Source organism: Cryptomeria japonica, chromosome 3, assembly GCF_030272615.1.
Source record: "Cryptomeria japonica chromosome 3, Sugi_1.0, whole genome shotgun sequence".
Taxonomy (NCBI): Eukaryota; Viridiplantae; Streptophyta; class Pinopsida; order Cupressales; family Cupressaceae; genus Cryptomeria; species Cryptomeria japonica.
Genome location: NC_081407.1, coordinates 364,990,902 through 365,003,961, shown reverse-complemented (window position 1 = coordinate 365,003,961; position 13,060 = coordinate 364,990,902). Strand labels below are relative to the sequence as shown.

The 13,060-nt window shown below is 36.7% G+C and overlaps 1 protein-coding gene across 8 annotated transcripts in view; it reads right to left on the bottom strand.

The window, feature by feature from the left end:
• The window catches only part of LOC131080024 (serine/threonine-protein kinase EDR1), a 304,024-nt gene that overhangs the window by 218,705 nt on the left and 72,259 nt on the right, over positions 1-13,060 (bottom strand). For all 8 annotated transcript variants that reach the window (XR_009114112.2, XR_009114111.2, XM_058018115.2 and 5 more), the window contains one exon: positions 12,151-12,354. Coding sequence is in view for 6 of the 8 variants with exons in the window: in XM_058018115.2 (XP_057874098.1) it covers positions 12,151-12,354 (204 nt within the window). In the remaining 2 variants the exon portion in view is untranslated. The remainder of the gene's footprint in view (positions 1-12,150; positions 12,355-13,060) is intronic.

Here is a 13,060-nt window from a genome sequence, read left to right as displayed (position 1 = left end):
TAGTAATTGGAAGCCAGCCACCCAACATTAGCCCTTACAAGTACACATATATACTAAAAGGTGAGATTGGAAAGATTGTCCAAAAGATAGCAGAGGCTAGTATTATTATCAGGCCTTGCAAGTGTAAGACGTATCAGAAATTTCATGCATGGTGTGTGCAAGGGAAAGATAAATTATTAGTAGTGTTGTGTGTGCATGATGAAATGATTTAAATATCACATATTTATATTGATGCTAAGAATGCCCAACCATACCTTTATCTAGCCCAAGGGAGCTGTACTTTTAAAAGGGGGAAACTAAGTTCAATATAAGGCATTTGAGCTTTATTCTAATTCCAATGAACCATATGGTGGGGTACAAGAAGTCAACATAGCAGTCATACAAGGAATCGCCACTCTTCCAAAGTTTGTTGATGTCTTTAGGAACTGACATACAATTTGTTGCAAGAGAAGAGTTGATTCAACCTCTTGAAGGCTTAAAAGTCTTTTCCTATTGCCAACATGGCCCTCCAAAGCCTTTCTCAGACTAATGGCAGCACATTCTAAGGAGGCACCACTTCCTTAAAGCTGCCATACCAAATTCAAAACTGCCATACTAGTGTGAAGGAGAACAAACAGCTAAAGCAAAATTATACGAAGGTTGCTGATAAGGTTTTGGTTATTCTGCAGTTTAGAACTGCAAGTTTGACTTGTGAATATTGTTGATTTATTAAAGAAACTATTGCTGTAAACAAATTCTAAGTATATCGCTTTCTACAACAGAAAAATCAGAGTAAAGAATAATTATTTGTGGATTCCACTAAGCAATGATTTTAGGTATCAATGAAGTTATTATCAATATTTGAAATTGAGGAATTAATGTTACGATGATTATTTATCATGTTCCTTTAAAAAAGTTGTATAACATAATCAGACCAGCCAGCATGCAAACTGTTTCATGAAATGCCTATGCATCATAAACTGTGAAAATTGCAATATTTTGGTTTTAAAAATTTGGCCAGTATATTACACATGGCAAAAAGAGACATTTAAAATCAAGCTTCCATTTCACTAGGTCAATTCCTTTGTAATGTCCCCTTTGGGGATACTCCTGGTTTCTTGACCTGCAAACACTAGAAATCAACAAAAATTGACATTAGAGATATTAGTTATCAAGAAATTCTGATAATATTCAAATCATAGTATTATTTATATTTACCACATCATAGCATAAATATTATTCAGTTCAATACATTGTAGTACAGCAATCGAAGCCAATTACATAGAGAATTTCTTATAAATACCTGCAAATAGCAATATTAAAATGAGTCATCCTCAATATTGCCCAGAGCATGTAAGGGGGCCCATCTTTACAACTCCCACTCCACCTTGGAGGGGGGCATCCTCCTTGTCCAAGCTCAAGAGCGTGCAAGGTGGGCCATCCTTCCAACTCGCGGCCAACTTCATAAGAGTATGATAGGGGGGCCATCCTCTCATCTCTCGTAGACTTGGAAGGGGGGCCATCCTTCCTATTTGCAAGACACTTCCATAAATTCTGAATTGATTGCTTAAGGAATTTGCTAGAATATTTCTAATAGAATCTTTGATGAAATAACAAATTTATTCACATATTGCTGCAATAAATTTGTCTTCTGAATATTATTGATTGTTGTTATTAATTTCTGATTTGCTGATGTAAACTAAAGATCTTCTGCTGAATATATTTTTCCAATGTTACTTGAATTCTAATCCTAGATGTCTTCAACCAATGAATTGTCCTCCCTTTTGTATCCTCCAATCAGGAACAGGCACACCCTTCCATGTTGCAAGGGTTGCATCCCTTCCACTTCAAGCACTCCCTTGTTTATTTGCTTTAAGAAATCGTAGGTATTTATATTCCCTTGGTCGGCCTCCTCCACTTAGTCACTAATTATGTCATTAATCCTTGGTTGGCCCATTAAAATTAATTTTTATTTGAATGTCTGGATCTTATATTTATTAATGCTACAATTATTTTGTACATGGCGAGAACACGACATCCTTATATTGTTGTGTCATCTTATAGGGTAAATAACCCCCAAGGCCATCATACCTCACATCTAGCTATGCATCTTAAGGACATATGCCTATATATCAAGTGATGTTGACATCATATTATCGAATGTTGGGACATCCATCCTTTCCATATTGAAGCAAGAAAAGAAACTAGATTTTTTTTGTTTCTCTAACCTTTAGCATGCTGAAGTTTCAGTAATATTTTCTCAGTATTAGAGAAGAATGATGATATTATGGTTTTTTTCCTCCTTTGCTACTAAATAGTGCATATTTTTCATCTATATTTTCCACTATTCCATGGGGACGCATCCTCCCCCAAAAACCCCCCATTTTGAGGACGGGGGCAGGGACAGCCCCCGCCGAACCGCCATCACCACTGGGACTCAAGAGACAACATGGGGACGGCAAGGATGCCCAGACATCCCTCAAACATCCTGAGGACTCCAAGAAGTCTCTTGTCACTCCTAGTTAGAAACATTAACCCTAAACAAAAAATGGCGAAAATTTTGTAAAAATGACATTTGCTTGGGGTAGAGCCCTAGCGGGGTCAGGGAAGAGGCCCGGACCCCGCTGGGGCTCTTTCCCAAACCCCCACAACGGGCACTAACCCTTATCCCCAAACCTCCACTACCCATTCCAATTGTTAATGCAATCACTACCATAGATCAAAAAAATTACAAGAAAATTGCAAGACTCGAGAGTACTCGCAAATGATTTTTTGATTTAACTCGCTGCAATTTGTATCCAAAAAATAACAAAAAATCGTCAAAACATGGGGAAAAGCTTGCCAAAACAACAAGGTCAACATAAAACTTTAAATCATTTCGGATTGGAACCCTAAAAGTTTTTTTGTTTTTCCAACCATCATTTTGCACAATGTGCTCATTCTGACACAAGAGGGCACACTTTTGGATGCACAAAGGAAAATCGCACACTTCAAGTATGATTTCTCTGCGAATTTTTCCACATTGGTAATACGAGAGTATTTGGTAAAAAATTGACTAAATTAATGAATGATTGAAGGATCATTATATAGAATACAAAGAGATCAATGTTTCTAAAAAGCAACAATTGATAACAAACGCAAGAATAGAAACTCCTAATATTTACAATATACTACAAAATTGACCATTAAATTGACTGAATAAAGATATTATTCTTATACCCTCCCTGAATGGTCAATCTGTCTACGACACCAAGTTGCCCCCTGAACCTAACAAACTTATCCGGATGTAGGGACTTGGTGAGGATATCTGCAGTCTAATCCTCAGTAGGAACATACTACAAATCCACGAATCCATCCTCAACCAGCTTGCGGATAAAGTGACAATGAAGCTCAACATGCTTGGTCCGCTCATGGAAGATTGGATTTTTGGCAAGTTTCAGCACCCCTTGATTGTCACAGAAGAGGGGTGTAGCACCGGCTAGCAACAGCTGAATGTCTGAAAGCATCCTTCGAAGCCAAACTGCCTCACAAGCTGCTTTGACCGTTCCTCAATATTCAACTTCGGTCAAGGAAAGAGCTACGGCCTGTTGCTTCTTACTGGTCCGAGTGATAGCACTTGTGCCCAAACTAAAGACATACCCAGATATGGACTTTTTGTCATCAACAAAGCCTGCCCAATCCAAATTTGTGAAACCAATGAGTCTGGAATCTTTGGTCCGTTCATAAAGGATACCAAAGTCTAAAGCGCCCTTGACATAGCACAAGATTCGCCTCACAACAGCCCAATGTTCTAATGTAGGAGTTGTCATGAAGCAAGATATGTAACTCACTGCAAAGCTCAAATCAGGTCTAGTGGAGGTGAGATATATTAAACTACCCACTAGTTGCCTAAAATCAGATTCATTCTCTACTAAAGAACCGGATTTGGCCGACAACTTCGGGCTTTTCTCCATAGGTGTAGATGCAAGAGTTGGAATAGTTGGAGCCCTCCCATTAGGTGGACCTAATGGAAGACAAACACCCAAGTCTAAAGCCTTCAAAGGTTGATCCTCTGAATCCACAACTGGAGGAGAGAGCTGAAATGGCGCCCTCGTTCCTCATCAAAAACCACATCACAATTGAAGATGACATGATCTGTTTCAATGTCAACCAGTCAGTAGGCCTTGTGAGCATCACTGTAGCCGGTTAGCATGAGTTTTTGGCTCTTGGCATCCAACTTAGTGCGCTTAGCCTCAAGGATCCAAACAAAAGCAGTGGAGCCAAAAACTTTCAAGTGACTGATTATGGGCTTGCGCCCTGACCAGGGCTTTTCTGGAGTCTTCTTCTTCACAACCATAGTAGGAGACTGATTCAGAAGATAGACAACAGTGTTAACAGCTTCAGCCCAAAACTTCTTCGGAACACTCTTGTGTTCAAGCATAGACCAGGCCATTTTGGTAATCGTGCAGTTTCTCCGCTCAACGATGCCATTTTGCTAAGGGGTGTAAGGTGTAGTGGGTGCCACTTGATGCCATGTTGTTCACAGAAATGAGAGAAGACAGAAGAACAGAATTCTCCCCCATTATCAGACCGAAGAGTAAAAATAGGTTGACCAGACTCTTTTTCAACTAATGCTTTGAACTTTTGAAACACAACAAACACCTCTAATTTCTAATGAAGATAATACACCCACATTTTTCTACTGAAATCATCAACAAAAAGTAATAAGTACCTAGACCCAATGACAGAAGGAGTAGCCATAGGTCCAAAAATATCAGCATGGACTAGTTGTAGTACCTTAGAGGCTCTCCAAGAGTCGCCATCCGAAAATGGAGTCTGATGTTGATTGCCAACCTAACATGCTTCGCAAACTCCGAGGTTCTGGGTATTAATTTCTGGCAATCCGATGACAAGATCTTCCCGAACAAGCTGAGAAAGATAGTGCACATTCAAGTGCCCATAACACTAATGCCAGAGTGTACTAACAGAGGAGCGCTTGGTTGCCATGGCAAGCTCCTGAGAATCACCAAAATCAACTACTCTAAATAGACCATGATCCTCAAGACCCACAGCAACAATAGACTGAGTCTCTCGATCAATGATACTGCACAGATGCGAATTGAAGGTCACATCGAGCCGAGGAGAATGTCTCAAAATTTGACTGACTGAAAGAAGATTGAGTTCCATTCATGGAACATAGTAAACGTTGAGGAAAATCAATTTCCTCCCTCCAGACCGAAACTGCACATTGCCTTTTCCGACAATGGTGTACTCTTCCCCTCCTCCAAAAATAACTGAATCTGAGTAAGGCTGAAAATCAATGAACCAATACCAACGATGAGTGAAGTGGCGTGAAGCACCTGAATCTATATACCAGGCAGAGGATTTGGCATGGTCTGCAGGTCTTTTAGCCATGAAGGCATAAAAGGCAGACTCACTTTGCTCGGTGTGCTCCGCTACATTTGCTTTCAGTTGCGAACCACTTTGCTTAGCCTGTGCAGCCAAGCGTTTACGACACTCAAGTTTCATATGACCAAATTTATGGCAGTAATTACACTAAATATTTTTCTTCTTCAAGCCTTTTGATGACGTAGCAGAGAGTTTATGTTGAGAAGACTAAGAAGACTATGATTTTCCTTTATCCTTCTAAAAGGATTTGGCTGCAAATGCTTGTTCTGTAGAGGATGAGCTGGTACTACGGCCAAACTACTACTTCCACCAATCCTACTGCAAAAGTTTAGTTCAGAGATCAGCGAATTTCAGATCAACACCGGTTGAGGTGATGTTGAGGGTTTAGACAAAATGCTCGTAAGAATTTGGCAAACTTTTCAAAGTTATGACAACCATGTCCTCCTCCTCCATTTTCTGATTGATGGCTTCCAACTGGTCACGGATTTCCTTAATCCGATTGAGATGATCCTAAAGGGATTTTCTCTCATCCATGACAATAGAGAAGAGCATATTTTTCAAGAAGGCGGCTTTGCTCTTATCAGACGTCTCATGTAGCATCTTGAGATGCTCGCATATCTCGGCAGCTGTTTTGCCGAAAGGAATCTGAGGAAGCTGATCGTTGATCATTGAAAGCTTGATGAGCATGACAGCTTCACGGTTTTTCTTATCAAACTTGGTCTAATGGCAGCAGAAGGACGGGAGACTTTTCCAAGAACCAACTAATCAATAACACGATACTCGAAAATTGTGAGCATCTGCTATTTCTAGGTATTGTAGTTTCTGTAGTTGAATTTCTAACCCCCATCGAGCAGAATATTCATCAGAGATGCCATCACTGAAAACTGAGGTCAAAACTTGTTGACCAAATAATGGCACGAATATCAAGGCAGAAGATATCAATGCGTGAAATCGCGTAAACGCGACGCGTGCAAAACGGAGGCAAAAGATTGGCACTGATTTCAAGGTGGAATAAAGAAATTTTTTGGCATGGATCCCAATGTCTAGATTTCTGAGCACCCAAAAAATTCTAACAAATACCCAAAAAAGATTTCGAAAAAACCCAGGTAACAGATTTTTTGAGAATTATTTTCTGAAAAAACCTGGCCACTAATAAAAGTAAGGAGGGTTGTTAAAAACCCTAGGTGGCACGAATATGAACTAAAATATGCAAACGCACAGAGATGGCCACCGAAAATGGTTGCATGGAGCAATGAAACAGATCGCGGAACAAGATTGCAGAGATCGCGAAAAAATTTGCACCACAAACAGGTGACACAGGAGACAAACAGGCTGCAACGCAAGCTGAACAAGTCGCAACATCAAGCGACCAGCAGACGCGGTAGAAAAATAAATCGCGCGGCCACAAACACGGGCGCCAAAATTTTTCCATTGCGAAAATAAAATGGTGCAACCGAAAAAACAGAAGTCACACGAAAACAACAAAACAGACGAAATCGCAAACAGAAAATCACGCGGTAAACACAGACAGTCGCTGTGAAAAATAAACAGACGCACGGGTTGATGGTTGCAAGCGTTAAAAAAAACGCAAAAGAAAAGTTTGCATTTAATCACCCACTTGAACACAGGCCAGAGAGATGACGGAAACCCTAGACAAATTTTTTAGGAAAATTCTAGAACAATTTCGAAAATTTTCACTAATAAAATTAGGATTACAAAATTTTTGAGAAAATTCTACTATACTCTGATACCATAATACGAGAGTATTTGGTAAAAAATTGATTAAATTAATGAATGATCGAAGGATCATTATATAGAATACAAAGAGATCAATGTTTCTAAAAAGAAACAACTCATAACAGACGCAAGAATAGAAACTCGTAATATTTACAATTTATTACAATATTGACCATTAAATTAACTGAATAAAGATATTATTCTAATAATTGGATCATATTATTGGTCACACCAAAACTATCAACCACCATTCGATGTTTGCAAACTTAACTACTGATCAAGATGCACTCACTAATTTATGGCTCTGATTAGTTTATGATTTTCTAATCACTGTGTTTCGATACATGAAGAACAACTTATTCTCCTTATTCCTTAAGCTCCATTTAAAGTAAGAGCAAGAAAAACAATGGATCATTATAATTAAATGTTCCTAATAATTTAATGAAGTCCCAAAAAGAAAAAGAATTATATTTTACAACCAATGCACAACACAAAAATTGCATTCACCATTACTTCAAGCTTTTCTAATGTGTGTTTTTCTTAGAATATTTTAAAAAATTATATATTTTCAAATGTTTGAAAACTTTGCTGAGTCATTGCCGATTTTTTCCCAAGTTTTTTGGCAAATACCCAATTTTTAAAAATTTTGGGCCAGCTGAATCACTGTTGAGTCTAAGTTTTACAATTATGATCATTGGCATGCTTTTTATGTTAATTAGTTTTAACTTTAAACTTCATTTAGTATGCCAAAGTTTCATTTGCGATTCTTATACTCATTCTTGGTTCACTCCTAAACTTCCAAAAGTCTACCCACCATTATTGATGTTCAAGTTTCAATGCAATCATTCTCATGCTTTTAATGTTTATTAGTGTGAACTTTACATAGTATGGCAAAGTCTCATTTATAGTTCTTATACTTATTCCTTAAACATCTTTTTATAACTAGTTTTTCAAGTACTACATGTATACGTGTCACCCACTAGCCACCACCTCCAAACCTATGCCCTTGGCCCCCGCATTATGAAACTCCATGGCACAGATTTTCTCTATCATATTTGTAATTCTCAAGATGAATTTTTGATATGATAAATATGAAATTACCACTTTTGTTCCACAAAGACTAACGTTTCTTAATTATTGGACAGCATAGTTCACAAACTTGGACTCAGCAATAACTCGGCTTATCCAAAAAATTCAAAAACTCAGCTGTAACTCAACTGACCAAAAAAATTCAAAAACAAGGACTCGACAAAAACTTGGGGAAATACTCATCAATAACTCAGCAAATTTTCCAAATATTAAAAACACAAATTTGTAAAAGTATTATTAAAAAACTTAAAAATATACATACTACAAAGTTAGGGTACAAACTACTGATTTCCTTCATATATAGATCGAAATTAGAAATTGATACACATCATAGACCAAAAAACAAGTTCAGTGCATATCAACTTTCAGTTTCAATATAAATAACAATTACAAAATATAGTTTCATGTTCATAATCTATAAATTTCTTCTACGACCAAAGCTCAACAAAGACTGATGTTCTATAGACGTCCTCCAACTAGATGGTCCTGCTGCAACTTCTTGTTAGGAACAATATTATCCTTAATAGGAGCATGATGTGAGTGTGATGACACCCCCATGGATGAACTGCCTTCTTTCTCTTCACATGCTGCCACTTCCGCTTGCCATTTCACTGCATTGCTCTCCATATCAGCCATATTACCCTTTCAAATGTCTTAAAATTGCATAGCTTTGAAATGCCACTATATAAAATTTGAACAAAAGCTGATATGAGTCAATATGTTGGTCACTATTATGGAAACTAATGACAGACAATGATCATCAAGATATTAAATATTCAATATCCACAAAGGAGCGAAAATCTCCTAAAAAGAGTTACAAGGGCCACTTGTTTTTCTTTTTCTCCTTGGCTACAAAGGCCTATTCCGCACTCAATGAATCGTTGCTGCTACCAAACTGCTTCTTCAATTTGTCCTATTGTAAGAGTTTGTTGCATATGTCATTGAACTTCAACTCAACATTGGTAGATGTGATATGCATGTTTTTATGAAATGTCTTTGACCTTCATCAAATTATCCTACAAAAACACCACCTCATCCATCATGATCAAGAACAACATATTCTTTAGGAAGAATGCCCTACATTTATCCGGCATCTCATGCAAATCTTGTAGGCATGTCCAATTCTTTGTAGAAGAGATACCTGAAGGAATCTCCAGAAGAATTTCATCTATGACAGATAATTTAATGAGCACAACTGCTTCAGGATTATGCTCATGGTACTTGTCATGATCTTTATTGCAAATATTTGCCAAGTGTCAGTATTGAGGACTATCTAACCAACGCACTTATACTCAAAAACAGTGAGCACCCTCTATTTCCAAGCATTGTAATTTTTGTGAGTGAACTTTTGGCTATCTTCCAACATGATGTTGGTCAATCAAGCCATCCCTCTCGTACTCCAAAAATACGAAAAAATGAGGAACCCACTGGAAAAGATGACTTTGAAATTTTTAGGAAAAAACTTGCCAAACCCTAGCAGCAAGGTAAACTCCTTGATTTTATCAAAAAAAAAAAAAAATCTGCAATAGAAATTACTTTAAAAATTGCAAAAAATGCTTAACCATTTTGTTTTCTAAAAAAGGGGCAAAAAAATGATTGAAGACACCACTACTTTTTGGAAAAAATAGATCAAAAGCCTTCCCTTCCAACAATGACCACAATATTTTACAAAACTCGCTCAAAAAATTGTCTGTAAAAGCTGGAAATCACAGCTGAACCCTACACACTTCTCAGATGCAGAAAACTCCACAAATGCTCAGTCACAAGCAAAAAGAACCTCAATTTTTACAAAATTCGGAAAAAATGCAAAATAAAAACCCCTCCTCCATCAAAAATGGGAGAAAATGGAGTGCTAGAAAAATCACCAAAAAATGTGATGAAGGAAAAAATAACAATTTTTGAGAAAAAATTATTCAAAAACCTCCTATCATGTTGTCGAAGTTCTTCTCCGGGTCGTCGTAGGTGAATGAAAACCCTATCACATCTATAAAAAAGCCAAAAAATTCCTCCTTTAACAAAAATCAACTAGAAAATTGCCGAAATCGACACCAAAAATGAAGACTAAATAAGTGCGCAAACAATAAAAACCATGGTGCCATGAATTTCATTGAATAAAAACCAACAATTCTAGACAAAGAAACCTAGGAAAATTGCAAACCAATAAACCCTCAATTTTATACAAAAAATTCTGAAAAACACGAATTTCATTGAAAAAATTAGCCAAAACTTCAAACAAAATACCCACGAATTTCTTTAAAAAATTTGCCAAAACTTCAAGAAAGAAATCTAAGATTCTTCCTCCCTTGGAACATTCGTACAACACCGTACAAATTCATACGAGCCCTTTCGATAAATTTACTATCACCGATCTAAAGGCTCCTTCAAAACTCAGGATTTCCTTCATGTGCACTAATACCATATTATGAAAAGTAATGACAAGGAATGATTATCAAGATATTTAATATTCCCAAAGGAGCAAAAGTCTCCTTAAATAAGAGTTACAAAAGATCTATCCAATAAGGATAAGATTGAAAACTAAGAAAAGCAAAAGAACCTAAAACAATAAAAAATATTCTCAAAGTCTACCCTAACAACCGAATTGACCATTATAATTAAATACTACAACATTTTAATAGTCCTAAATGCTTGTGAATTCATTTACCACTACTCCAGCACCAATGCTAAAATTACAAAGACAAAAATTACTCAAAATGATGATTTTCTTTTGATGGAAAGTGCTTATAAAACCACAAGCAAGTTTTTAATTACAAGTCGCAAGTTTTTCCAAAGTTTTCCATGAGCATTAGGCAAGTTGCTAGAGAGTTTTAGTTAGAAAACTGGCATCAAGTAATTAAGCAGGTTAAACAGGAGCCTTTTCAACTCCAAGTTCCATGAGTTTTTACGATTTTGTTAAACTATGTTTGAGAGTATAATTCTTCTTTAGTAATTTAAGGATCGAAAGACTAAAATACTTCTGACTTATACTAACATGAGAAATGCACATTTTGAATATGAAATCTTGTTTATTCTGGATTTTAATTTAATTTAGATGTATGTTGGGTTTATAAATAATTCATGGCAAGTGAGGTTTCAGAACGTCATTGCTTTGTTTAAGTTCACTTTTATTTAGTATGACAACATAGTTTAACATAAACATTTTACTTTTAAGAAAAGGTATGTCTTCCTTATAAAAAAAATATTTTATTAATTTTTGGACGATGCCCCCTATGCTATCCCCTAAATGTTGGGGGTCACCTTCAGCCATGCCCAAACAACATCCTGCATACAATAAACTTAATTTTTCATAGCATACTGCAACCAAATGAGATGAGATGTAAAAGAATATGGAGTTGGAAGTATTTACTGATGCTTATTGCTATTTCCTGTCTGCCATTCACCAGTTAGGCTCCTACGTTTTCTGATAATGGAGACCCCAGTATAAGTTTCTTCCTCTTTTATCACTTTCTCCTATTTTTGAAACCTAATATAGATTGCAGTGGTGTACACTTTATAATTCATCTACTTTCTTATACTTGCTGGGCTGTAACATTATTGCTCACTTGATAGTGTAAAAAAATTTAGCTTATCTACAGGCTGTCTTAGCACGGTAATTGTTTTAGAGCCATAAAGTTATGAATTAAACCTATTCACATTTTTTACAATTGCAGATCACATTTTCAACAAGATTTTGCTTCATCGTCTCTGAAAATATATGATCTAAATTCATACATTCTTATGAAAGTCAGCTTTATTTTGTGGTAATTAAAATTTCAATATATCAATGCGATTCAATAGGAACTGTTGATAAAAATAGAAAGAGAAATGGGTTACAGCCAAAACGAAGAAATTGCAAGAGTTGGAAGAAACAAGAAAAAAATCCAAGAGGAAAGAAAGATGTACTCAGTCAACAACTACAATTGAGTATAATTAAACCAATACAAATGCATAGTATCTCACCACATCAGCAATTTTTTTAATCATCGAGGCAGGATTTGAACTCAAACCCTTCACTGATGCTACAGTAAATTGCTTCAACTTTGCAAGTCGTTTGTCCTTCTCTGCATCTACAATAACTGCATCAGCTTTGAAACCTTCTGCAGCTAATGAACACAGCTCTTCAAGACTCGGAATTCTACTAAACCGGGCCTTCACTGTTTTATCCTACATAAGAAGTTCAACCCAATTGGGCCTTATTAGTAAAAGGATAATTGTGCATGCTAAATAAAATATCAGTTCAACATACATAATCTGCTAAATATAAAATGCACATACTAACTTATGCATTGGCTATCTAAAGAAATGATAAATTCATATCTGACTCCCAGGTTCACAATGTGTCGCACTCAGATCAGGTTTAAATTGCAATTGATAGAAAGTCCGTTTTCAATAGACACACATTTCGCATTCATAAATTAAATGTTGTTATCTTGTTGGAAGTAAAACTGACAAGTTATTGAACTGAGTGTTGGATGTTTTGTCATTGCCGTCTAAGTGTTGAGCTACCTGATTGTGAGCTTGAGTTGCTTGCCTATTTGCTTGAGCTTCCTACCCACCTAGTTGAGCTACTTATCTGCCTACTTAAGCTACCTGGGTGTCTACTTCAGCTACATACCTGTCTAGCCGAGCAGCCTGTGTGTCTTAAGCTGGTTGGCTGTCTGTTTGAGCTGGCTGTATGTCAGCTTATGCTGCTTAGTTGACTGCTACATCTTTCTTTCTGCCAAGTCAGATTTGACATGTCATCTACTTCAACTTACGTTTTTCACATTAGATTGAGGGAAGTCAATGCAGTGTTCAAATCATTTTCTAAAGCTTCCTGCCTAAAGGAATTTCGGTTTCCTTCGGCTTTTGTCAGAAGTTTTTGGCTGAT